Below are 27,985 nucleotides of genomic sequence, written 5' to 3' on the forward strand. Positions count from 1 at the left end.
AAGAAGAAGAAGAAGGTAGCGGGAGGGGAAGAATGAAGCGGGGGAAATCGGAGGGGTAAACGAACCATGAGAGACGATGGACTCTGAAAAACAAACAGGGTTCTGGAGGGGAGGGGGGTGGGAGGATGGGTTAGCCTGGTGGTGGGTATTGAGGAGGGCACATTCTGCATGGAGCACTGGGTGTTATGCACAAACAATGAATCATGGAACACTTCATCTAAAACTAAGGATGTAATGTATGGAGATTAACATAAGAATTAAAAAATAAATAAATAAATAAATGAAGCAACTCAGTATTAGTGGTTCTCAGCTCCTTACCACCATCACCACGTGATACATGAAGATAGACAGGCTGACATTCACAATTCCCCCACTCCTAACTATCTCCGTGGTGATCACTCTAGTCCATGCTAACAACATCTCTTGCCTGGATTGGGGTAACTGCCTCCTAGCTGGTCTTAGCTTCCACTTCATCTCTTAGGATCTATTCTCCATACAGGAGCCACACCGCTCCCTGCCTCAGCTCCTTTGGGTATTTGCTCAAAAGTTACCTTCTCAGCAAGGCCTTCCCTGGCCACCCTATCCAAAATCAGAACTGTTATGCTGGCTATCCAGTGTTCCCTACACCCCTTCCCTACCTTATTTCACTCCTTCGCACTTATCACCACCCAGTATTCCTTATTTAATTATACCATCTGTTTCCCCAACTTGATTATGAGCTCCATGAAAGCTGGAATTTGTGAGGTTTTGTTCACTACTGAATCCCTAGTGCCTAGCCCACAACAAGAGCTCAATAAATACTGGATGAATGAATGAGAAATCCTCCATCTATCTAATACTCCTTTTCTACTTACTAAAATAGAGCATAATGCATGTGAGCTATTAAAGGAATCATCTTTAATTTACTTTATTAAAAAACGACTTCCAGGGGTGCCTGGGTGGCTCAGTCATTAAGAGTCTGCCTTCGGGGGCGCCTGGGTGGCTCAGTTGGTTAAGCGACTGCCTTCGGCTCAGGTCATGATCCTGGAGTCCTGGGATCGAGTCCCACATCGGGCTCCCAGCTCAGCGGTGAGCCTGCTTCTCCCTCTGACCTTCTCCCCTCTCATGCTGTTTCTCTCTCGCGCGCTCTCTAATACATAAATAAATAAAATCTTAAAAAAAAAAAAAAAAGAGTCTGCCTTCGGCTCAGGTCATGATCCCAGGGTCCTGGGATGGAGCCCCACATCGGGCTCCCTGCTCTGCGGGAAGCCTGCTTCTCCCTCTTCTACTCCCCCTGCTTGTGTTCCCTCTCTCTGTCAAATAAATAAATAAAATCTTTAAAAAAAAAAAAAAAAGACGACTTCCAAATTTTAATGATTGTTATTAACTAAGACAGCCACTTATGTCACCAAGCTGTGGTTGAATCAGGTAGATTATTTCAAGGCCCTTTCACTCTGAGCTAGTGTTCTCAACGAGTAGGCCCAGGTCAGGGACACAGTGCTACCGTAAGTTCACACATCCCGATGAGCTGTAGGCACTGTCTGTATACCAGTAATACTTACATGTATTCCTGTTTTTCAAACAGTGTGCATATACTGTTGGGATTCACAAACAAACGGATACTGATTTCACAAGAGCTTTCAGTAGCTGTAAGTTTTTGGAGGGAAAGGTGGTCCTTTGGACTATGAGACTGAAGATCTCAAAGCTGGAGAGAAGCAGTTAAGCACAGTAAAGCCTGGGAGGGGAAAATGTGACTATACATCTTGTGCAGATGTAGGCGGTATTCTCATGCTTGTCAATTTCTTCCAGTTGGATTTGTGATTCCTACATTAACGTTATTACTTTGGGCAATGGACAAAAAGAAAGTTACAACTAGAGCTTTAAAAAAAATCATTATTTTCTAATCTATATTGCTTTAAAATGCTCTAAATTTTAATTCCTTGATTGTCATGGCATTTTTTGAGATTTTCTGAAGATGGCAATTACACTCAATAACTTTTGGAAAAAGCATACAATACTTTCCTCTAACTGTAAAAATGAAGTTTATTATGTTGAATGTCATCCATTAGAAGCACAAGAGGAAGTTTAAGGGAATTGCAACTCTGTGTCTCAATGGCAAACCTTTAGCCGTCCTCCCCCAAAAAATTAAGTTTGGAAGTTTCTCTAAAGTGGCTCCCCAAATTTTTAAAGTTGCTCTTTTGACCTTTCAACTCTCTTTCCCCTTTATTTCAACTTTCTGAAAGTGTTGTGAGAAATATCAATTCTGAGTTTAAGAAAACTCAAATTGCTTTTATTTTGAGAATGTTATGCAAGTCCTGGTGACCATAAGTTAGGCTAGGTTGAGAGAAATAAGGCTGGCTAGCTCTGTTTTAGACCACAGCTTCTCAGGTTAAAATTCTTAAGGGTTTCCTTAGACAATATAAGGTCTGCTTGAGCTGAATAAGAATCCTAAACAGCAAAGTAAAGTGGAGGTGGTCTGGAGAATTATTTAATCAGAGTACTTTTGACCTCAAAAACTAACTAAGGTCAGATAGCAAAGTCCTTAGGGAGGAAGAAAATGGCCACAAAAAATTGTACTTGACTTTCACTTCCTTTGTCTTGCTCTTTTTCCTCCTTTCCTTGCCTCTCTTCTGAATGACAAGCATCAACAGAGTTATATGAGCTTAATAGGGTACTTGGCATTCAGTAGTTACTTGCATTTCCTGGAAGCATGGTGTGGATGGGAAACTACCTATGAATATATGCATTAAATGTCTAAGAGCACAGTGAGGCATTGGTATACTGGAGACATTTTTAGTACAGCATTAAATTTGAAATATCAGAATTTTCCCAGATTTTCTTATTTGCCTCATTAATATACTTACGAACTAGAAAGCTTGGTAAGAAAGCCACTGGATCTCCTCCAAGATTTCTCACTTAATTAGTAGACAAAAAGTCACTTACTGCTTTGGCAAAGGCTCAGGGAGCAGAGATTCCATGCTAGACCACAATCCCACAATGTTCCTGCATCCTGCCCAGCTTAGGAGAACAGCATAGGATGGTGGGCCCAACCTCAGAGTAGAGAGCTGAGAGAAGCATGGAATACTGGTGGGCACCTTCAGTCCGTCTCCTCCAAGCCCTTCAGTTTAATAATGAGGAAACTAAGGCCGAGAGCAATTACTCCAGGACTCCTGTATCTTTATGGCCAGAACCACAAGATCCCAGGTCTTCTGGCTCCCAAACTTAGGACTTCCTTTTAGACAGCTGCTCCAAATGTCTAGAATTGGCTTCTGCAAGTAATTTGGACTTAGGGAACACTGACTCAGTGACCGGCCCTTAAAGTGGCATGAAACGGGGATCAACCACGTTCTGATTTAAGGGTATGCGCACCCGAATCCAAAAGAATCTTTAACTGTTGCAAATATTCAGTGGTGGCAATTGACACTTCCTTTTATCCTTTCACTCTGTCCTTTTTATTTTTACTACACAATAAATCACAGAGCACTCCAAAGTGCTAGTAATGTACAAGAAGTGGGGCAAGGAGTAGGGGAAAGTAATAACTTTTAAGAAAGTGATATTTAAATGATTTAAATAGCCTAACATAATTCTCACACTCAAAACTGTATTTTGGAAATTCACAGCTTTTCTCCTTAATATACCTGAAAAACATCTTGAAAAAGTCTTATTCTGAAGAATGTGGTACAGTCTTTACCACTGACTAAGCCTCCCTGACTCAGTCATTTACATGTTCCGTGCTTCCCAGAGCCTGAGATTCCTCACTATCCATTAGCCCAGCTGGTCCAGCTCTCACCTGTGCTTTCTCTTCTCTACGTTTCTCTTCTCTCACCTATTTCCAACTGTACTATTTGGCTCATCTTCCTCAACGTCATAAATTTGAGTTGCAGAGTGGCACTAAACCCCAGAATAGATCTGAAGAATTATTAGGGTAAATTGAAGTCACCGAGTAATCTCTCTTACCTTCTTTAGTCAGCTACACAATTTTTAGTACCTCCTTAGGGCAAATACTTGTGGTAATTGGCTGCCCTTTTACTTGAAGACACTATTTTAGCAACAAGCCAGGCCCTCAAAGTTCAGAATGTCTGTGCCAAAAAGATTTTAGATATTATCTAGTTTATCCCAAACCCCTCATTTTACAAACCAATAAACTGAGCCTAAGAGAGGGAAGATTTTGGTCTAAGACCCTTCCAGGATGATTTCTCATCTTGCAACAGTTTAACATGTTTTCTTTCCAATTACAGTATAGTCTACTTGTTACCACCTGAATTACTCCTTTACCAAATCTTTTTAAAAAGAAAGATAGTGGGGCGCCTGGGTGGCTCAGTGGTTAAGCGGCTGCCTTCAGCTCAGGTTATGATCCCAGGGTCCTGGGATTGAGCCCCGCATCGGACTCCCTGCTCAGCGGGAAGCCTGCTTCTCTCTCTCCCACTCCCCCTGCTTGTGTTCCCTCTCTCCCTGTCTCTCTCTCTGTGTCAAATAAATTTTAAAAATCTTAAAAAAAAAAAAAAAAAAAGGAGGGGGCGCCTGGGTGGCTCAGTCGTTAAGCATTTGCCTTTGGCTCAGGTCATGGTCCCAGGGTCCTGGGATCGAACCCCTGCATCGGGCTCCCTGCTCAGCGGGAAGCCTGCTTCTCCCTCTCCCGATCCCCCTGCTTGTATTCCCTCTCTCTCTCTGTCTCTCTTTCTCAAATAAGTAAATAAAATCTTTAAAAAAAATACTCATAAAAAGAAAGATAGTAATTAACACCTTCAGGTGATGATATATTTCCACAGGGTATCTTTAGGGAGCATTTATTGTTGTTGTTGTTATTATTATTATTATTGTAATTTCAAGCTCTAAACTGTACATGCATTACTAACTACATATTATGAATAAGAAAGGGCTTCCCATAAATCTGCATATTAGAGAAAAAACTCTTGAGATAATAAAGTGGCTTAGTTAGGATTTGGGATCTTAATCCTAGTTTTGCTACTAATTAGCTGTGACCCTTTGAGTGAGTCACTTCAGGTCTCTTTTTTTCATATGGAAGATAGGAGGATGGAAAAGATCTGTGATTCTAAACTTTCCTTGGAGTCCTTCAAGTTCTGAAGTGGGATCCAAAGATCTAATGGAAACCACAGGTTGGCTTCCTCCTGACAAAGCTGCACAGCTATAATATTGAGTTTGCTTTAGAGTCATTAGCTATCTTGTCCTGACCAGCAGTTCAAATTGGCATATATACACATCACAGCTAAAAATGACAAAATTGATTCCTTTTAAATAGTTTGAATGAAAAAATTTTTAAAAATACATTTGGCCAAAGAATGAATCTTTCAAAAGTACAAAGACAGGAGTAGAGGGCAGAGAAAATAAGTTTTGCATAGAGAAAGAAAAACCAATTTACGTAAGTATGAAATTACATTTCACGCAAGTACCAAGGAACTTGGGTCCTTAACTGTATTCATCTGCTGATCCTGAAAGTGCCCAGATGCAAAGCACTCTGTCAAATCTCGGTTCTTGAAAACAGCACTTGAACACAGAATAGGCACTTAGAGTTGGATTATAAAGTATTTTCCTTTAAATTCATATTAAGTCTCCAACTAGATTACCTCGCACAGAGAATTTAAAGAGAAGTCCTTCAAGAAGTTTAAATCTCTTGGTACAAAACACAGTGGTTCATTCAGCCACGTTCAACCAATAAACCAATACACTTAAAAGGGCATTAGCGGGGATTATGTTCCATCTCCAGTGTACAGGGACTGAAGTCCCAAGGCACTGCCAACCGCTGCCTCACAGTCTCACTGTGTTTAACTAGCAAAGAGGAAATCTGTGTGCCACCAAAGGGCCCTAGGCTGGGGCACAGGAGATGTGGATTCTAATGCAGCTGACCCAGGAGCAATTCTGTACCCAGCACAGTACTTTGCGTGTAACCGATGCTCTGAAATGTCAATTAAGTGGAAATGGCAAAATCCCCACCACGTGCCACTTAATGTTATGTTAGAGGACTCCAAGAAACGGAAATCCAATTATGTAAAATACGGGAAGCTTGGGGAAAGGAAAAGAGTTAACATTTCTTGACCATTATTATAAACCAAAAGATTTACAACAGTTACCTCACAAAAGCTGTGTGGAATTATGTTAAACATTTCTATATGATACACAGAAAACCAGGCTCAAAAAAAAGTAATTTATTCACGATCCACAATTAGTAAGAGGAGAAGCCCAGATTTCCAATCCAGGTCTGCAAAGCCCACACTATTTGCAGTATGCAACACCCACACATCAAGGCAGCTGAGGATGACTTAGAAATTTGGGTCTAAGTTTCGCTTCTGTCATTAGGTTGTTGCATATCACTCGGCAGAACGCTTTACTGCAAATTTTCCACCTGCACGATGGGGGGTGGGGGTGTTCACCAAGATCAGCAGTTTGTTTTGTTTTGTAGGGCGGTTATCAGGATCCTTTTGGGCCAGTACTTTTTCTAATACAGGTATTTCCCTTTCTTGCGCTCTGAAACTATTTGGGACTGGTACTCTTTGGTTATAACCGGAAATACCTTATACCCCGCAAGCGGAACGGAGCCGAAAAGTTGCGCGGGCTCCAAGCCCCCTCCCATTAACTTGAGGCTGAGCACCTGACCCTGTTGGATCGCGATCAAAGTTAAGAGGCAGCTCATTCATGAATTCATGTTTCCTTCCTAGCTGTACACCGGCCTGGGGCTCACGGTTCGAGAGCCATGTATAGTATTTGTGCCCTGCATTACCTGAGCGGCCTGCATGGGCAGGTCCACAGAGAGGCCCGTGCCTTTGAGGGACCGAAAGCTCACGGTGTAAAATACCGAGCTCAGACAGCCGGGGGCTCTGATACGCCCTGCTCCGGGCGAGCGGCTGTGGAACCACTTCCTGGTCAGCCTCTCCCGCCCCTCGTCCACACCCCCACTGCTGCATTTCCCCTGTTGCACTGAGTGTCCCGGCGGCGGGAGGGTCTGTCAGGCTCCGGGCGGACGCCCAGCCTGTCACCCAGCGGCCGGGGGAGGGGTCCCATCAGAGATTTAAAACACAACGCTCTGGAACTCCAACTCCCCCCGGGGCATGCCCTGCGGCTGCAGGGAAGAGGCCCCAGGCCCGTTCGAGTCCCGCCCGGGCCACTGTCCCGCTAGTGACCCAGGTGCGCCGCGCCCGCCCGAAACCTCGTCCGACGTCGCCCCGCACCTGTCGCGCCCGCAGCGGCAAGACCTGCGCTCACCTCGTCCCGGGGGCCCACGGCCCGTCCCCGCGCCTCTGGGCCCAGCTCCCGTCGCCGTCTCAGCCAGGGCCACAACCGCGGCCGCCGCCCACTTTCGGTTTCCCCGCACGGCCGGAGCCGCCGCGGCGGCTCGGGAATCACCTCAAGCCCCCGCCCCGCCCCGCTCCGCCCCGCCCCGCTCCGCTCCGCCCCGCCCCGAGGGCAGCCCGGCCTCGGCTCTGCGCACGCGCGGGCTCCCCGGCCGCGTCGGCCCACGCCGGCGTCCGCGCGTGGGAAGGGAAACCGACGCCGCCTAGCGGTTTCTGCGCGTGCCCACGCACGGGCCGACGGCGGAAGACGACTGCGGGGCGGGCTCAGGCGCGCCTCCTCGTGGACAACGCAAGTACGGGCGGGCTGCGAGGGCCCGGGACCCAGCAGGACCCAGCAGGACCCAGCAAGACCTCGCCAGCACTTGTGCGCTCCTATAGCCGCCTTCATTCAGTCGTCAGACGTTTCATTCAACTCTTGCTCGTTCCTTTCGACAATTGCGGGGCAGTTACTTTTCGCTCTCCCAGACATCCACCTGGTCCGCTGTTTCCCTTAGGTTTTTTCGCAACCGTCACCTTTTCAAGGAGGGTGCCACTTTCAAAAATGTCAGTCCCCGATATTTTCTCTCTCCTCAGCTTTCTCTCTCTTAGCACCTATTGGGCACACTATATGTATTTTACAAATCTTTTTCATTGTCTGATGTCCTCAAATTAAAGTTCTATGAGCATAGGGATCTTTGTCATGCTCTCCAGTCTATTCCCAGAGCCTAGGATTGTGCCTGGCACATAAGGGTGACATAAATTTTGTCAAATTAATTCCTTCATTCATTATAAAATTTGAACACCTAATATTCATTCACTTATTCCTTCTACACATTAATTCAGCCAACATATATTGGGCATATTGGTTTGTATTCCTTAAACCAACAGTGAACACTTCCCTGCATTTATTCTACATGCATTTACTGGGGTCTGCTGTTTTTTCAAGCAGTATTTTTTTACAGTTTTATTGAGTGTAATTGGCATACTGTAAACTGCGCATTTAGAATGTATAATTTGATATTTTCACGTATGTCTACAGCTGTGAAACTATCACTGCCATAAAAATAACGAACACATCCATCACCCCCAAGGAGTTTCCTCAAGTCACTTTTATAATCCTCACTTCTTGTGCCTCTCTGTCCCTTGCCCCCTCAACTGCTGATCTGCTTTCTGTCACTATAGTTTGCTTTTTTTCCCAAGGATTTTATTTATCTATATTTATTTTTAGAGAGAGAACGAGCGTGAGTGGGGGGAGGGGCAGAGGGAGAGGAAGAGAGAATCCTGAAGCAGACTCCACACGTTGAGCACAGAGCCCAAGGGGGGACTTGATCCCAGGACCCTGAGATCACAACCTGAACTGAAACCAAGAGTCAGATACCGAACCAACTGAGCCACCCCAGTGCCCCTGGTTTGCTTCTTCTAGAGTTTTCTATAAATAGAATCATACAGTATATGTTGTCTTTTGGTGTGTGTTGGGGGGGTGACCAGCTTTTTTCACTCAACATAAATAAGTTGAGATTCATCCATGTTGTTGTGTGTACCAATAGCTCATATATTTTTATTGCTGAGTAGTATCCCAGTGTATGGATATAATAAACCGACCATATGATCCAGCAGTTCCATTCCCAGGATTTACCCAAGAGAAATGAGAGCAATGTCCACACAAAGACCTGGATGGGAATATTCAGAGCAGCCTTGTTTATAATAGCCAAAAATAGAAACAACACAAATGTCTATCTCTAGGTGAATGGAAAATCAACTAGTACATATTGAACACCCACTATTATGTAACTTTCATGGAGTGCCTACTATATTAAGGCATAAGCCTACACTTGAGGAGCTTTTTTTTTTTTTAATTTTTAGTTTTTTTAAGTTAACTCTGCATCCAACGTGGGGCTCAAACTTATGACCCCAAGATCAAGAGTCATGTGCTCTACCAACTGAGCCAGCCAGGTGCCCCTTGAGGGGCTTTTGGTTCAGTGAAAAGAGATAGCAGGCAATGAAAAGGTAGACTGGAAGTAGACCACGGAAGGCCTGAGAGCCCACGCATGGGAGTTTGGGCTTCTCCCCAGAGGCGGTGGGGAACTATTCAAAATCTCCTTTGGATGCTGTTCTCTTTGATACTCCCACATCTAGTCTCTAACTAGATCTGCCCAGATGTCTCTCCTTGGCGCTTCTCTCCATCCCTGCTGCTGTATTTCAGTCTGTTTAGGATCTCTCTCCCTTCTAATCTGCTCCAAACGCTGCAGTGGATTTAACAGACCTAAAATATAGCCAGACCCAATTTGGACTCTGCAGTGCTAATAACCTCCTTTGGCTCTACCTTTAATATGGGAAAGATGTAAAAAGCATCTCCCCATTGAAAGAGTGCCAGTTGGAATAGAAAACTAGGAAAAACTCCAGAGTCCAATATACAGGGTAAATCATAAAAGCAATGTAATTTGACCTCAAGTCTGAGATTATTTATCTTTGCAAAGGAATTCTCTGTTTGGACTGTCCTATATCTAAAGAAAAATGATGCTAGTTTTTTTTTTTAAATCGGCTTTTTCAATGAATATTTTACATATAATATTTTAAATGTACAGTTTAATGAATTTTGACAAATGTATTCAATCACGTGTCCACCCCCACCGTCAAGATGTAGAACTAGTTCATCATTCCAAAAAGATCCCCTGTGCCTCTTGGGGTGTCTGGGTGACTCAGTGGGTCTGACTCTTGATTTCAGCTCAGGCCATGATCTCAGAGTTGTGGGATGGAGCCCTGCGGCAGGCTCTGTGCTTAGTGGGGAGTCTGCTTCTCTCTCTCTCCCCCCCTCTCCCTTTGTCCCTCCCCCTGCTAGCACTCTCTCTCTCAAATAAGTAAATCTTTAAAAAAAAAAAGTTCCCCTGTGCCTCTTTATAGTTAATTTCTTCCCACTATCTCCTGCCCCAGGCAGCCATTGATCTTTCTGTCATTCTACCTTTGCCTTATATATATATATATATAATAAATGGAATCATATAGTATGTAGACAGTATGTAGTCTTTTGTGTCTGGCTTCCTTCACTCAGCATAATGTTTTTGAGAGTCACCCACGTTGTCACATATATCAGCAGCCTGCTCCTCATTGCATAGTAGCACCATCACAGGTATGGATATGTCACGATTTGTTTATCCATTCACATTTGATACACATTTGTGTTATTTCCAGTTTGGGACTATTATGACCAAACTGCTGTAAACAATCACACACAGGTCTTTGTGTGGTCACACATTTTTCTTGCATAAAGACTTCGGAGTCCAATTGCTGGTGGTAGAATAAGTGTATGTCTAACTCTGTAAGAAACTGACAAATTGTTTTCTAAAGTGGCTGCATCATTTTGTTCTCCCTTCCTCCCACCTGCCAGCAATGTATGAGAGTTCCAGTTGCTCCAAATCTTTCCGGTCCTTGGAATCGTCAGTCACTTTAAGTTTAGCCATTTCAGTGGATATATACAGATATCACATTGAGGTTTTTAATTTGCATTTCCCCATGACTAATGATATTGAGCATCTTTTCATGTGTTCATTGACCCTTCATATATGTTCCTGGATAGTGTCCATTCTGCAGGCAGATTTCTGGCTAAGACATATCAGGAGGTTCTCAGAAGTCCGTGGATAGCTAACATAGCAAGGAAAGGTTAGGAAGTTTGTTTACTTTCTTTGGAAATGGTCCAAGGCTCAGGGAGTTCAAGAATTAACTCCCATGCTCTGGATGTAATTGGATTTCAGGGGAATCAGAGATGACACAAACTGGTTGTTCTTCAGACACAATGGCTCTTACCTTTTGTGGGAGAAGGAGGTCAGAATATGTGAAAGCAACACATGGATACAAAATTTGGCATATGATCTCAAAAACAGTTTGGGGGCACCTGAAGTCCCACTAGGAACCTGTGTTAAAAACTGCCTTATATGAGGCATGTATCCTGAGGCCAAAGAGCAGAGTTTTCAGAATGAACGAGACTGAGGTGGAAGGTATTCTCTCTCAGCAAAAGCCTAAGCTCATCTTTGGGTGACAGGAGTGGGGGCCAGGAGCATCTGTGGTTCTCCTTCAGGAGAGTCAGGCACACTTCCCATCCCCAAGGGCTGTTGGGGGGTTGTGATCTGCTCAGGTGGCATTTAGATATAGGCAAGGCGGACAGGAGGGAGATCGGGAGCAGCAGGCCAGTGGGCAGCAGCCTGGCAGGTAATCTGTGCCCGTCCAAATGCCTCACAGAGAGAGAGAGAGAGAGAGAGAGAGGTTGTCATGGAAACAGAGTGCAAATCAAGGCCCAGGTGTAAGGAAGGAAGATGGATTTGTGGCCACCTTTTCCTAGGCTGAGAAAGGTGGGAATATTTTAAGTGTGAAATGTCCACCTAAAGCTCTTCACGCACTTTTGTCTACACCTGGGAAGCCTGCTTGTTTGGAGAGAGCCACGTTGGACACAAACACTGAAGCACCTGCACAAGGCAGACAAGACCAGAGCCAGTGGTTGAGGCGCGTCTCTGTCCTTCCCTCCTTCCCTTCTCTCAGTCCTGCAAGCCACCATGTAGAAAGAAGGGGAGACAGCAGCTGTGCTGCAAGACCACGTCTATGGCTCACTTCGTTTTTGTCTCACCTGATGGAGTGTGTGGTGTGTGCGATACAGTCTGAGGAAGAGACCCTCGCAACCCTCTTCTGAGTCTCTCTGACTTTACTCTGCCTTAGGCAGCTGAGCTCTTCCACTCTCCAAAATTTAGAGTTGCAATTTTAGAGACCTCTAGTTATTCTCATCTTTCTTCCCATCTGAGCTCATCTGTTTCTTCTCTATATTGTCTCCAAAGAGAAAACCCAAACCAAAACTCTCGTGTCTATCACCTTGCATACAACCAAATGGGCTGAGGGTTAATTCCTCTCCTGGGAAATCTTCCTTGTAGCCCCACCTGAAGGTGACTGCTCCATTGGTTGAGCTCCTAGAGCACCTTATTTGTCCCGCAAAAATGTTTCAGTAGGGGAGGATGTTCTATGTCTCACTATGTCTCATCTCCCTTATGAACAACTCGAAAAGACTTTAGATTGTATTCATCTTTTTTTCCTCTGAGTGATTAAATTGCAAATAATTTTAGCAATAATCATTTTAAGTCCTTCTTAAAGCTAAACAACAACATGTTCAAAGTTATATATGTAGATTAAGCCCAGCCTCACTGGTATTTTTTGCTTACATAAGGTCAGGAAAAATAGATTCATAACCAAAGGAATCTTTGGACAGATCTATGTTATTTTGATGAATCATTAACATCATGATTGCATCCTCTCCGGTCAGCTATTGCCTCACAAACAAGTGCAGAGGAATTTCTAGACAATTGCATTTGTTTTAACTGAGTAAGGAGAAACAAAACAAAACACTGAAGGGAGAGATTGCTGGGGCCCTGGTAAACCTCAGGATGTGCTGATCAAGCGAAACTCCCTAATCTGCCCACAAAGGCCTCCAAGGTGAGTCAGCTGAAAGGGGCTAATCCCCAGAAGGGACTGATCCCTAAAGCTGTAGAGGCCACACAGCCACCGAACACTGGAAAACAGGGGATAACAAGAGCTTAAAGCCATATTGTGTGGAGCAAGGTCATAGGACCCATGGTTGGCTGTCTAAGAGATGGCTTCTGCCCCTCTGGAGCTGTGGCTCATTCACACAGCCCAGCCTTGGACATGGCCCAGGGAGAAGGAAGACTCCAAGGATGCAGATGTTAAGTTGGCAGCCTGTTAAGGGCCCACATGTGGGGTAGGGCATGGAGGTGGGGAAACTAATACTCTAAACAAGGCCAGTAACTACAGTATTATGGATTCTGTAACAGTCAAAAAACAGACTGGTACAAAAATTATGCTGCAGTAGATGCTAGGGGTGAGGAAGGGAGGAGGCAATGAGAAGGAACCAGGTAAGTATATAGGAGACGCTCAGTATTGGTTAGCTGACTCTGAAATCAAAGGTGCGGATGGTATTTAAAAATGTGGGTTCAGGGGCAACCAACTGACTCAGTCAGTAGAACATGTGCCTCTTGATCTTAGGGTCATGAGTTAGAGCCCCATGCTGGGGGGAGAGATTACATAAAAAAAAATAAAATCCTTAAAAAAAATGTGGTTTCAGATTCAAAGTATACTATTCTGGGAACATCATTGGCCCACTTAAATGTTTGACCTTAAACAAATCAAAGTCTTTTGTTGGATTAGGAGCCCTCTGGGCTCATTTTAGCCTCAGATTTGCGTAAGTGGCAATGTTAACCCAGTAAGTAGCAAAGGAGCCTTCACGAGGGACTGTTTGGTCAATTCCCATTCATCAGTGGTTCTCCATGGGAGCAACATCTCCCCCCTGCCTCCCCAGGGGCACTTTGGACATTCACGAGGTTATTTTAGGTTGTCCCGACGATGGGGGGCACCTCCTGGGATTTAGTGGTCTAGGCTGGATACTTGTTGTCCTGCTGCATAGGGAAGAGCTTCCCCATATCCGGGAAGTTCCCTTTGTCCCAACCAACATCTGAATGTCTTGCCAGTCATTCATGTAGATGAAAAACCTCTGCTTTATTTATAAACACAAATAACTTTTTCATAGTTTTACTATACAATGAATTTTAGAGGTTATTTTATCTGTGGATTTCATTTCAGGAGAGTAAAAGGAGGGATTACAAAATATTCATTATAGAAGAGGGTGCTGGGTCAGATAGGGATTGAGTGCTGCTTCTAGAAATCCCCCAACAGCCAGTCCTACCCAAAGAGAAGCTGAACAAGATATTCTTGTTTACTCCAACAGACTTAGGGATGAATGCATCTATTTAGCTTTATTAGAATTCTGCATCACCCCACTCCCAAATTACCTGATTCTCCCTAGCACTCACAACCAGCTGAGGAGATTAAAACCACTGTTTTGAGGGTACTTCCTGGAGTTCATTTAGCCCATAAGTAGAAGAGATGGTCTTCCAATTCTCTCTTCATCCTTTTGCACTTAATCTTTTCCATTTAAAACTGGAGCCCCTGCTCTCAGCAGCAACTTCCTTAAAACAGGGTGTTTTATATTTGAAACTAGAAAATTATAACACCTGGAGGCTAGCTATTGGCTAAGAAAGGAGCTAGCAAGCTGTTGGCCAGAGTAAGCCACTAAAGGAGATTTTTCTCAAGGTAAGTGGTTCTTAATCTGAGAGCAACACAGTTTGTCAGTACTGACATAACATTTCAACCTCCTTTTGTGCAGTACACGTTCCCAAAAAGGGGTTTGAAGGTTGATGATAGATAGATAGATAGATAGATATATTCCCTAATCATGGTGATTGCAGTGTTCTAGTGCTTGGCACATACAGGTTTACAATGAATATTTATTCAGTGTATGAATAAATAGGGAAGGATTTAAGTCCATCCTCTTTCTACAATGCTATGCTGCCTCTATGTGTACCTGATGAATGAAATAAGGGACTGAAGAAGTAAGCAAAGGAAAATGCATAAAAAGTATAAGGACAAGTAAACTTTTTTTCCATTAACAAAATCTCTAAGGAAAGCCATAGACCTGTATAATAGAGGTTAACAAATAGCTTGTACCAAATCCAGGTATCAATTTATGGGGTGACAATTGTTCAGAAAGAGACTTGATCTTTACTTTGCCATTCTATATCCATGTAATTTTTCTTTTCATGTCTCCAAATGGTTCCAGTCATTTCTTCCGATTTTCTTCTCTACACCCTTTTCCTTCCTGGGAAGGCACTCTGTTCACCTCCAAGCCTGGTGGATCCTGGATGGCAAAGTGGAGAACAGGCTGGAGGAGTGTAACCTGATACTTCTCCAGATGCTTGTTGACATCAACATGACTGTCAACTAGACAGACTGCCCTAATGAACTATTTCAAAACATTGTTCCTCTGCATGGACCACTTCTGTATCAGTGGGGAACTTCCCCTTTTGTATGAGCCCTGTCTTTATTGGGCAGGCGGCTCTGGAGGTCAAAGTGCCATTTTAATCTAAAAACTCTCTCTCTAGAGTGTCCACTCATGAGCTTTAGTGTTACCTATTGGCCAAAGAGAAAGAATGGAATCCTCCCTACAGAGGGGAGCTTGTTTGATATTTGGAGAAGGCTGTCACAACCTTCCTAATGTCTTCTCTTGGTTAAATGTCACACTTATCTCCTCTAAGCAAGCTTTACTTAATCCAATTTCTTGAAAGTGGTACCCAGAACAGAGTCCTAAATTCCAGTTGGTCATTTCCTTGCAAATAAACAAGACCCATTTAGAAGGTATTTATAACTCAGATAATGACCAGATGTTCTCAATAGCAGAATTTGTAACTGTTTGGTCAGAATTTTTCCTTGGGGTATTTGGAGTCTATACTGCTAAAGTTGAGAAAAACATTGCTCTGGATGATTCCAAGTCTCAATTGTGATCTTGTAATTTGTCTGGGAAGGTCAAGTGGTCTTTGTTTGAAATTCCAAGACTTGTGGCTAGGGATTATGACATGTTGCATAAACCCTGTTGCTGGAAAGCTGATTTTATAACTTATGTGCAATGTTTGCAACGTCATCAGCAACCTATTTAGGACTGTGGTGCTGACAAGATAGAAGTGGAGTCTAGGCCAATGTTGTGTAAACTTGTGTCCTTGGACTTATTCTTGGGGGTCTGGAGAGTTCTCAATAAGAATGTAAAATATTTGCCTTTTCATTTGGATGATTATCTAAATAAATACAACCATATTTTGCATCTTCTTGATGACTACAACAAAGCATTGCCATGCTTAGAGATATGTATAAGATCTTTACAGGAAAACTATAACTCTAACGAAAGGGACCAAAGAATTGCTAAGTGGAGAGATAGTCCATGTTCATGGATAGGAAGACCCAATATTGTCAAGATGTCAGTTTTTCCCAACTTGATCTATAGAGACAATGTAATCCCAATCAAAATCCCAGCAAGTCATTTTATGGACATTGACAAATTGATTCTACAATTTACATGGAAAGGTTAAAAAAAAAAAATAGGACAGCTAACACAGTACTGAAAGAAAAGAACAAAATTGGAGGACTGGCATTACCAGACTTCAAGACTTATTATAAAATAAAGGTACAATAATCAAGATAGTGTGGTAAAGGGGTGTCTGGGTGGTTCAGTTGGTTAAGTGTCCAACTAAGTTCGGCTCAGGTCAATATCTCAGGGTGTTGAGATTAAGCATCTGCATCTGGCTCCCTGCTCAGTGGGGAGTCTGCTTCCCCTCTCCCTCTCCCTCCTCCCCTCCCCACTGCTCACACATGCACTCTCTCTCTCTAAATTAAATAAATAAATCTTTTAAAAAAATAGTGTGGTATGGATGAAAAAATAGATTAGTGGAACAGAATAAAGAACCCAGAAATAGGGGCGCCTGGGTGGCTCAGTCGTTAAGCGTCTGCCTTCAGCTCAGGTCATGATCCCAGGGTCCTGGAATTGAGCCCCGCATCGGGCTCCCTGCTCCACGGGGAGCCTGCTTCTCCCTCTCCCACTCCCCCTGCTTGTGTTCCCTCTCTCGCTGTGTCTCTGTCAAATAAATAAATAAAATCTTTAAAAACAAAAAAGAACCCAGAAATAGACCCACACAAATATAGTCAACTGGTCTTTAACAAGGGATGAAAAGCAATTCAAAGGAGAAATGATAGTTTTTACAACAAATGGTTTTGGAACAACTGGACATCCACATGCAAAAAAAAATGAACCTTGATAAAGAACTGTCACAAAAATTAACTCAGAATGTTCTGATGTAGATTGTAAAACTATAAAACTCCTAGAAGATAACATAGGAGAAAATCCAGGTGACCTTGGATTTGTCAATAACTTTTTAGATAAAATACCAAAAGTTTGATCCATGAAACAAAACATTGATAAGCTGACCTTCATTGAAATTAAAACTTCTACTCTGCAAAAGACACTGCTAAGAGAATGAAAAGACAGGCCACAGACCAGGAGAAAATATTTATAAGACACATTATCTGATAAAGGACTGATATCCAAAATGCATAAAGAACTTTTCAAACTCAACAGGAAGAAAACAAACAATTATCTAATTTAAAAATGGGCAAAAGATCTGAACAGACACCTCAGCAAAGAAGATATAAAGATGGCAAATAAGCATGTCCAAAATACACAAGGAACTTCTAAAACTCAACAATATCTCAACTTGTAAACAAAATCTCAGAAACAAACAAACTCATTAACTCAAGAAAAAATACCTCAAACAAACCATTAAAAAAAATGGGCAATAAAAAAAAGTATGGGCAATAGATCTGAACAGATATCTCATCAAAGAATTTAAGCAGATGGCAATAAGCATATGGAAAGATGTTCAACATCATATATCATTAGGGAGCTGCAAATAAAAGCCACAATGAGATACTACCACCCATTAGAAGGGCTAAATGCAAAACACCCCGATCATATCAAATGCTGACAATGGTGTGGAACAACATTCCTGGAGGGAATGCAAAATAGTACAACCACTTGGGAAGACAATTTGGCAGTTTCTTAAAAAACTAAACATAGTCCTACCATATGATCCAGCAATCACGCTCCTAGATACTTACCCAGCAAGAGCTGAAAACATGTCTACACAAAAACCTGCACACAAATATTTAACAATTACTAATAACTGCCCCAAACTGGAAGCAACTGAGAGGTCCTTCAATAGGTAAATGGATAAACTGTGGTACATCCAGATGATGGTATTATTCAGCAATATAAAGAAATGTGCTATCCAGCCGCAAAAAGATATGGAGGAACTCTAAATACATATTGCTAAATGAAAGAAGCCAGTCTGAAAAGGCTACATATTTTTTATTCCAACTCTTTGACATTTTGGAAAGGGCAAAACTATAGAGAGGGCAAAAAGATCAGTAGTTGTCAGTGTTTGGGGGAGGAAGAGAGGAAAAGAAGAGGTGGAACATGGGATCTGAGCCTTGTACAACTATTCTGCATGATACTATAATGGTGGATACATGGCACTCTGCATTTGTCAATACTCATAAATTGTATAACAGAAAAAGTGAGACCTACTGTAAACTATGGACTTTAGTTGTTAATAATGTACCAGTTTCGGTCCATAAACTTTAACAAATGAACCACACTATCACAAGATGTTAAAAATAGAGTAAACTGTGGGAGAAGGGGGTGAGATATACAGTATTTGGTGCTACTTGCTCAATTTTTCAATAAACCTAAAACTGCTCTAAAATATGAGGTCTATTAAATATTAAAAAGTGAGACAACATTTGAGAAAAAACATATAGTACAGAAAGTCAATTGTAGCTTTATCTACTTTTATCATTACTTCACTGCAACTATTTATATCAGGATCCATTATTTTTTTTATGTATATTGGTTTTTGGCCCAGATCATAATTTACTGACTATAGATTCTGCTATTATAAATTTTAGGGATTATTATTTTTACCAAGTCATTTTTCTGGGGTGAAATTATGCATATCAAAATGTTTTTCAAATATATTTTTTCTTCCATTAATTTTTAGTCAGTGATAATCTTCACCATGAGGAGTTTTAAACCACTATTAGTTTTATTCTGTGTGTATTATTTTTACTAGTATATTCACCATGAGGATCAAACATGGTGGGGTCAGCAGATTCTATTCTTTGATTTACAGAGATATATTTTGACTCAGCTTTTTAGGTACATGTTTCTTGCTTAAAAGACTTCACCACCCCACCTCTACCTACCCCATTTATGAAATAGAAAAGGTTTTTCTCAGATCTACTTGTAAGGGACAAGCAGATGAACGCCAACACAGTGGTTCCCATCATTCTGCTGGAAGCCCAAAGCAGAGGTCCCTCTCACACACTGTGGTTTAGAACCAAGACTCTGTTCTCTCTGTGAACAAGTGAACATCAAGGAAGGAGAGGCTGCGGATGCCCTACGCACCTGAAAATAACCCCCTCTCCTCCTCTTCATCTTGGAGTTCTGGGTAGCAAAGAGCACTGGTAGTTTCCACAGTTTTCATTCCTCCTTTGCTTAAAAACAGACAGTTTTAATTTAGGCAGCAATTCAACAAATGAAAAGACTAAAGTGCGTAACCTCTGTGGCAGCTAAGAGTGACCAGACGAAGTCCAGGCCAATGACATATGATCAGAGTGTGGTGTGGGACTTGGAGGAGGCTGGCCAGGTAGCACAGACACAGCTGGGAGGGCTTCTTTTGCCCTCCTCCTTCCTCTTGCCTGCTGTCTCAAGTGCAGATGGGGTGGCTGGTCCAGGCTGGAGCTCCAGCAGCCACCCTGGACCAGGGACAGACTTGATGATGAAAACCACATGCTAAGATGCTGGAGAAGGACAGATGAGCTGGGGTCCTCCATGACGAGCAGTCCAGGATCAGTAAGGACTGCCTGCCTCTAGAGTTTTTGGGGGGCTTGGGAGACTTGTTTTGGTTTTTGTTTTGTTAGCAAATGTCCTCCACCACAGGGAATGTGGGCAAGTTTTATGAATACAGAAAAGGGCAGGTTGGCGAGGACAGCCCATCTCCCTGAACATAAGCCATGTTCTCTGGTTATTGTCAGTAAGTTACAAATAAGTCAGTGCCATTGTCCATTGTCCATTTGCCAGGGGTGGGGGGTCACTGGAGTTGTCCCACAACAGAAAAAGAGTTCTTTTATATGAGAAGGACATAAATCTCTTTCTTGTTTATGCCACATTATTTTGGGGTTTCTACTATATATAGGCAAATCCAAACCTAACCAAAATATGAGCTTTGCCACTGAATCACTGTGTGATCTTGGACAAGCCAGGTCCCTTCTCTGGGGACAGCCCCTTGTCGTGGCAGAGACAGGTCGGAGGCAGCTTGCGTGATTCTGAGACTTGGGGTGCTTTTGCCTGGCTGACCCCCATGTCCTCTTCTGTTGGGAACAGTACATCAGTATTTCTTTGGGGAACTGCCCCTTCCCCACCCTCCGTCCTGGTTAAGTGAGGCTGACACCCCTCCCTGCGTCCAGTGGAGAACACGTGACCCAGGCCCCAGCAGCTGTGGGGTGCACAGAGCTGGCTGAAGGAGACCAACCTCACGTGTGGATCCGCTGTTGCAATGCCCAGGGGTACACATCAATTTGAAGGCTCGCGCGTAAGCACTCTTCTCAGGTCTTCCCCAGGGCCCTTGTGTGCGCCTGGCTATGGACACAAAGCCTGGCTGCCGTGTACTGGGCTCCTTTCTGTACCCATGCTACTCCACCTTCACACCCCAACCTGCTTTGATGGAGCCTGACCTCACTGAGCATCCACGTATGTGCCTCTGTATCCGGCCTCTCATTGCACAATTAGGAAACTGAGGCCTAGGGTGAGTCAGGGACTGGTCTGGGGCTCAGGAGGTGGGCAGAGTCTAAAGGAAAAGGAAGAGCTTTAGGCCAGGGCTCAACACCTCCCGAAGGGGTTTCCTTGATGTTAAGAGCCTCTAAGATCCTAGGGGGACCCCTGTCTATCCCCTTTCCATATAGGGTCATTTTCTTCTCCACATCCTCACATGTGCACAGACACACTCACTCACATGGACTTCTCAGGTGGGGACCATGGAGGTGTGGTCAAGAAAGAGAAGACACAGGGGAACTTACAAGAGGGAGAGTTAGAAAGAGGTTGGAGGCAGCTCTGTCATGGGGCAGGGGCATCCATTTTCCTAACGACCTGCTCAATAGGGGAATACCTAAGGTCCCAAGGGTAGCTTTGAGGGGACAGGACTGGGGTTTTGCAGTCCACCTCTGTGGGAACCTGGAACCATAATGAGCCCACAGCCCCTAGTGTGGACAGTGGCTACAGAAGAACAGGTCAGGAGACAGGTCAGCAGCAGACCAGGGGACAGGCGATGCAGGGTGGAGGACAGGCGAGGAGGACAGGATGTGCCTGGTGTGGGGGGTGGAAGGAGCTGGGAGCAAGGCCAAGGATCCCTCCAGGCTCCCCTTCCCCAGGACCTCACTCGTGCTTCTTGGGATCACCTCCAAAACAAATGACTTGTCCCCAAGTCCTTGTCCAGGTTGTCTAAGCCTTTTGGACTTGAGCTTCCACACCTGTAAAACAGGGACAAAATCCTACCTCATCAAGTCATTAAAAGAGGTTAAAGCATGGGAAAACCCAAACTGATGCAAAATCAAAATGCGAACCAGGTAAAAGAAACAGGAGTTGATGAAGTCAAGGAAGGAAGGTACACAGGCTGTCCAAGTGCCACAGAAAGCTACTGGCCAATGAGACTTGGCATGGTTAGGCCACCTAATCCAGGAAGATAAACTCAACAAGGAAGATGGCACAATGGAGGCTTCCCAGAGAGAAGGATCTGAGTCTCACAAGATTAAAGAAGCCCGCAGGAAAATTAAGGAGGCCTGGAAGATATTCCTCAAAATGCTCTAATTTGGTCAGGTAAATTGCAATCAGGTAAAGTCCAATCAAGACTGGACTAATTCTCTGTTGGTTGCATGGTTGCAATTATTTTACACTGTTAAATGTAAAATGTATTCATGCCCATACATTTTAATCATTTCGTTTTCCAAGAGGAAGGACCAAGCGTGCCTATTGGAATCATGTCCTCTGAAGTACTGGTCTTTATTTTAAGTGGCCCATTCCTGTGACCCACCATCGCTGCTAACCACATGGAACTCCCCTTTTCACCTCCGTGCTCCTCATTGGAAGTGATCTCCACATGGGCAGAGACCACATCATGTCTTGGTCACTGATGAGGCTACAGTGCTGGGTATAGAGCGGGGATGGATGGGTGGACAGATGGACAGATGGAGAGAGAAGGGTGTCCATTAAAAATGAGCCTTTATGTGGGGTGGGGTGAGGGTGTTAAAAGTAGAGGCCCTGGATGGTATGCACGGAGCGCTTCCAGCTGTCCTTCCAGCTCTGAGCCTCCTTCACCTGCACCACGTTGTCATCCTGGATCTTCTTCAACTCCTCTTCAAATAGTGCTAGATATTTCTGGGAGCAGAGCAGCAGGGGGAGGCCAGATGAGGAGGGACTTCTGGACTCTGGGCCTGAACAGAATGCTGTAACCCACTGGCAGGTAGCTTTTAACTTATTCCAGGCACTGGCAAGAGCTCCACAAATCATCCCGCATGTAATCTGCCCAAATACCCAACAGGCAGGTCCAGTTGTTTCCCTCATTTTATAGATAGGGAAACTGAGGCTCAAAACCTTGCCTAGGGTCACCCAGCTAGAAAGAAGCTGAGCAGGGACTAGGACCCGTCTCCCTGACTCTGGACTCTGCACTCGTTCCTAACTGCCATCCAGTGTGGTGGCCTCCTTGGAGCTCAGGGCTCTCAGCTTCCTTGGAAGGCTGATCCCTCCAGGCCTTGAGCACTTACTGAACTCAGCAGAGTGGTCCCCTCTCCCTGGAGCTTGGCATGGTGGCCAGGGAAGGGCCTGGGCTCTCCCAGTATGGGGATCAGCCTGTCTTGTCCATGTCCACCCACTGCCACCTACTGCTACCGGGGCCTCTGTGCCTCTGACTAGTCTGGCACCTCACTCTAACTCAACCATTCCTCTGGAAGGTCCTCCTTCATCCCCAGTCTGGGTGGGGTGTCCCTCAGCACTGGGGTTCATGCCATCAGACCCACGCTCTCACTGGGACTGGACATGACCCGCAGATCTCGTCCTTGGGCCTGAGAATATTAACTGTCTTGAGTGTTGACACCATCCTCAGGGGCACCCTGGCGTGGGTCATCTGCTTCATGGGCCAAACCCCGCGGTTCCCTGTGAGGGGAAGCTCCCTTCTTCCCAAGGCAGCCAAACAGCTGCCCTGCGCTCACTGGGGTCTGCCCAGCCCCACCTGGTCTCTCCACTCACCAGGTAGACGGCATCTCGGGCTTCCACGGCTGCCAGGTGGCCCAGGGTCGTTTTGTTGGTGGTGATGGATGATGTTTTCCGGAGGAGAATCTTATTTTGGATGGTGACTTCGGTGGGTTTGATTCCTGGCCACTTCCTACAAATAAACATGCATGTCAAAGGTGGACAGGCTTGTCATCATCATAGTTCACAGCGCACCTTCCAATCCTGGTGGAAGAGTTTAACAGATCTTTTTTTTTTTTTTTTTAAAAAAAAGATCATGTCTGAAATATCTTCATTAAAAGGAAAACCCTACTGAGCATTTAACATTCAGCTTCTTTAAGTTCTTTTTTGTACTTTCACGCTGTTTAAATCCATGCGCATAGACGGTCTTGGGTTCTGCATGGGGGGGAGGAATGCCACACTCTGGTTGTCTCCCTTTGCCAGGCTTGTTTCCTCAGCAGGGGGCTGGCCAGGAGGCAGGCGCCCATTCCCAGCCCATTTTACCTACTGGGCTGGGCAAATCACTGCCTTACTTCTTCCAGAGCCACATTCTTGGAGTCCACGGAACAAGCACTTTGACAGCTCACATGCAGTGGTTCACGGCGCCACTGGCAACTTGAGAATGTGCCCCATACTGGGATGGGCCTCCCTTTCTATGCAGGCCCCCCCTTGTGGGTCCTTAGCAAGGGAACTAATAGCTGCTGAGCTCTTATTATGTGCCAGGGGCACTCTAAGGAAGATCTCGTTAAACTTTCTCTTTATAATACCATGGAAGGTGGGCTGCCATGCCCATTTCACAGGTGAGGAAACTGAGGCTTAGAACATAATGCCTTTCCGGGACACCTGGGTGGCTCAGTCATTAAGTGTCTGCCTTCGGCTCAGGTCATGATCCCAGGGTCCTGGGATCAAGCCCCGCATCAGGCTCCCTGCCCCGTGGGAGGCCTGCTTCTCCCTCTCCCACTCCCCCTGCTTTTGTTCCCTCTCTCACTGTCTTTCTGTCAAATAAATAAATAAATAAAATCTTAAAAAAAAAAAAAAAGCATAATGCCTTTCCAAGGCTTCCAGGTGCCCCTAACCATTCCACTGCCCAGTGCTCCAGCAAACATGGCTATGGATGGCACTCCTCAATGTTCTTGGCTCTTACCTGCTCCCCCGTTCAATCAGGGGCTTCTCACTTTCTTCCTTCAGGGAAAGCCTAGCGAGTTTCCTCCGTATGAGGATTGATGTTTTCTGTTTGGGGGACTCCATCCCTGACAGGCAAAAGACAGGTTATGACCACGGCCTCACGCACAGTCTAAGATGGAGGGGATTTCCCCCTGACCTTACGTTTGGAGGGATGAGGGCTTGCTCCCCTCCTCCCCACTTGGGAGTCTCCAGAGCGACATGGAACCCAGTCCCACAGAGAAGCTGAAAGCACCAGATCTGTAGGCCTGGGGTGGAGGGGGGGCGGCTAGTGGCGGTGGGCAGGGGGCCTGGCTGAGTGATGGGAGGTATGGTTTAGGTGTTCTTCCCAGCTCCAAAGCCCAGGGCATGATGCTCTGACCTTCACACAGCTTCCATGAGCCTCCAGATAACCTTTGGTTTATACTAGCTCAAATGGGTTCTAAATGAAGAACTACCCCTAAGGCAAACACATTCAAAGTCCCTCTGATGTCTGGCTCGCTGACCTGTCCTTTGATGTGCTTTCCTGTGGAGTGAAAGCCAGAAGGGAAGGGCAGCCCTGATCTGCCAGGGAGGGCAGGGCCAGGCCACTTAGCTCCGGCAGGAAAGGCCTCCCTGGGGCTGATACAGCGGGTCTCCCCAGCTCCACATTTCCTTCCAAGGTACCAAGAGTACCTTCCCTGCTGGCTGCTCTGCCCATTCTCCCTAATCTCTAGCCCCGCTTCCCAAACAAGGCTTGCACTGGCGAGAGAGACCTCCAGTATGGGAAAATAACCAGTGCCTCAACATTCATATACATGTTGACCCAAAAAGTCCACTTCTAGGAACTTATCGCCCCAGAATAGAGATATAAGGATGCAGATGCTCCCTTCAGCACAAGCACAGGAGTGAAAAACTGGAAATGGCCCAACGTTCAACAGCAGGAGACTAATTAATAAAGTATGACATACAGCAAGAGAAAATGCTGAAGAAGATGACTGACCATCTTGGCCAACATTCACCTGAGGGTGAATTAAGTTACAAAAGAGTACACACCCTATAACATCCCCCCACACATACACACACACATACTTAGGCCTGTGCCCAAAAGGAAAGGACTGGAAGGATGAACAGCAAATAGTAAGGGCACTCTATTCTGGGTGGAAAGACTGTGTTCTTTACTTCCTTTGTAACGGATATTGAGTTTTTAATCTTACTATAAAAAATGTAGTGTCCTTGTAATAAAAGCTTTTTAAAATAAAAATATTTTAATTACTCACTAAGTTAGTGATAAATTGATAACATTTAATATATGATTCACATCTTTATATAGTAGCTTGTTAGGAATATCTGTCCAGTTTGTGGTTTGTCTTTCAATTTTTCGACATTTTTCTTTGTTTTTATTTTGGCCACAGAGGAGTGTCAGCCATTTCCTTAATGGCTTCTGGCTCTCATCTCATACTTAGGAAAGCTACCTTTACCAAGATTATTAAAATATTTACTATTAGGGTTTTATTTTTTTACATATAATTTTTGACCCATTTGGGGATTTGCTTTTTTAATTAAAAAAAAAAACCACCTTATTTTTAATGAAAACAAAAATCCATCAGTCCTGTCAGTGGAGAATCTGTTTTCATTCTGGTGGAACTGGGGGAAAAGCAGATGCCCCTGGCCCATCACCCTCCACCTCACCGACCCCCTGGGGCCCAGGCAGAAGGCTGGTGGTATGACTTACTTGCAACCTGGACATCGTCGATGGTGACCACTTCATCCAACTGCAGCAGGAACTTCTCAGTGAAGGTGGCCAAGCTGGCTATGAAAAACCGGCCGTACTTCCTGGTGAATTCCTGGGGGAAACATGGGCAGCCTGGTGTTGCAGGGAGAGGAGTCTGCCTCCAAAGGCAGGCTGAGGGAGGACTTGGGGAGCTAGCAGGTGAGATGAGACCAAAGTCATGTGTCGGCTATGTATGTCCAAAGTAAGTGGCATCTGGTCCTCAGCCAAGAGGCCTCTCCCAAGAGCTGACTGGGCTTGAAGATAGGAAATGATTCAGAAGTGGCAAAGGGATGCCCACAAACAATTCACTAAAGAGAAATAAACAGACATGGATCTCGAAAAAAGAAGTTCTCATTAGTAATTCTAGAGTTAATTCATTTAGAAATCAAAAGATGCACATTAAACCAGCCAATAATGATGAACCAACCCTATAACACCTGCCGACTTTCATGCCCCCCTTTGGCCAGGGTGCCAGGTAGGGGCCATGCTCAGCACTGTTGCTGGACTGTCAGTTGGGGGTTGGGGGGAAAGGAGAGGTCTCTCTGGGGGCACTGCAGCCCTCAGCACCCAGACCTGGGAGTCCATGGCACCACTGACCTCGAGCTTCTCTTTGGTTGCCACAATCATAGTGTCTAAATCGCCCTGCCTTTTCTCTTCCACTTGACACAGAGACTCCATTTCTTGGAAATGTGAGGGATGTCCGAGATTTGGATGGAGCTTCTGGGCATTTTCATCCTTCAATCAAACAATCCAGAAATCAGTGGGGGTTTTGACCTGGTCTCTAGGTCAGGACCAAAATGCAATTGGCCCACGTCCTCTGCTAATAAAGGCCATGGCCAGAATGATGTGTGCTCTGACCCAGGTGTGTGAAGGGCCATGGATGGGCAGAGGAGAGGCAGAGAAGACAAGATAGGGGCATGGCTGGAGCTGACGCTGAGAGCTAGGGAATGGGAGAGCCAAGCAGCTGCCTCAGCACAACCAGGGCCTTAGTCCAATAAAATCGATGGCATCCATGTCCCATGCCTCCAAGGACCAGGTAGACCATCATTGTTGATGTCAATGACCACACTCCCACAGAAACAGCAAACCCACCAAGTAAATCCAAAAAGAAGTTTATTGAACACCTTCTATGAAGAAGGTATTTCTCCAGTGCCCCATGCCCCTCAGACCCTATCCAACAGTCCCAGCCTGGCCAGTTCTGCCTATGCCCTGCCTCCATTTCTGAGCTCCCAGGGCCCTTGGTCCTGGAGAGGAAGGGCTGGTCTTGGGGCCCCCACCTTCCTTTTCCCCAGCTTCTCCTGGTAATTCCAGAACTGTCCCCGGATCTCTTCGGCAGAGGCGCAGAATCTTTTCCAGTGGTTGTCTTTGAAGTTCTCCATCACCAGCCAGCACACCTGGGGCAGCAGCTCCTCAAATCTCCTCATCTGGGCCCGTAATTCTATAGGAATTGGAGGTGGGGGAACCAGGGGAGGGGACAGAACAAAGCCAAGGTGCTGAAGTGATTGCTCCCAAAAAGTCCCAAAGTAGTGTCCCAAAGAGAAAGACCTGGTCTACAACGTGGCAATAGCTATCTCATCAGAAGGGGACAGGCAGTCACAGCAGTATAGAAAATACTGGATTAAGCAAATTCAAAAGACTTCTCTTCAACACTCTGCAGGACTTCCCAGCTCATGAAAAGTGCAGTGAGTCTGAGTCTGTCTCATCCGTTATCCCTTCAAAGACTGCCTTGACTCTAATCCCCTTCTGTCCCTCCGGACCCCTAAGTAGCTCTATGTTAGACTTACCTTCTCATCCATATCCCTTTACCTCTCTCCCAGATTGTCATCGCTTTGTTTTTCTGCTTTGTATTTTGGATATTTTCTTGATAGTAAAGCCATTCATAATTTTAAATCTTCAACTATTTATTTTTCCAATTTAGAAGTTCTATGTGGTTCTCTTTCCTATCTACTTGGTCATTTTAATAACCTCTCACTCCTTACTCATGTTTCCAGTATCCTTTTCTAATTAATTCTAATAAATACATGATTTTATATTCTG

The 27,985-nt window shown here is 44.8% G+C and overlaps 2 protein-coding genes across 8 annotated transcripts in view; both read right to left on the minus strand.

Moving 5' to 3' along the window:
* TDRD7 (tudor domain containing 7) overlaps positions 1–7,331 on the minus strand; it is a 77,772-nt gene extending 70,441 nt beyond the window's left edge. For 2 of the 4 annotated variants that reach the window (XM_035016242.1, XM_035016238.1), the window contains exon 1: positions 7,198–7,329. The gene's annotated coding sequence lies outside the window, so the exon portion shown is untranslated. Of the gene's footprint in view, positions 1–7,197 lie in introns of all 4 variants that reach the window. The other 2 variants (XM_035016239.1, XM_035016243.1) reach the window with 2 other exon arrangements.
* Positions 7,332–18,620: 11,289 nt separating this feature from the next.
* The window catches only part of CCDC180 (coiled-coil domain containing 180), a 75,949-nt gene continuing 66,584 nt past the window's right edge, over positions 18,621–27,985 (minus strand). For 3 of the 4 annotated variants that reach the window (XM_035016261.1, XM_035016260.1, XM_035016258.1), the window contains 6 exons: positions 27,226–27,386; positions 26,546–26,683; positions 25,910–26,021; positions 24,179–24,284; positions 23,053–23,188; positions 18,621–21,281 (listed from right to left, as the gene is read on the minus strand). In XM_035016261.1, the coding sequence (XP_034872152.1) occupies positions 21,012–21,281; positions 23,053–23,188; positions 24,179–24,284; positions 25,910–26,021; positions 26,546–26,683; positions 27,226–27,386 (923 nt within the window). In that variant the 3' untranslated portion in view covers positions 18,621–21,011. Of the gene's footprint in view, positions 22,186–23,052; positions 23,189–24,178; positions 24,285–25,909; positions 26,022–26,545; positions 26,684–27,225; positions 27,387–27,985 lie in introns of all 4 variants that reach the window. The other variant, XM_035016259.1, reaches the window with a different exon arrangement.

This window comes from Mirounga leonina, unplaced genomic scaffold (assembly GCF_011800145.1).
Source record: "Mirounga leonina isolate KUSES-001 unplaced genomic scaffold, KU_Mleo_1.0 Mir_170, whole genome shotgun sequence".
Lineage (NCBI taxonomy): Eukaryota > Metazoa > Chordata > Mammalia > Carnivora > Phocidae > Mirounga > Mirounga leonina.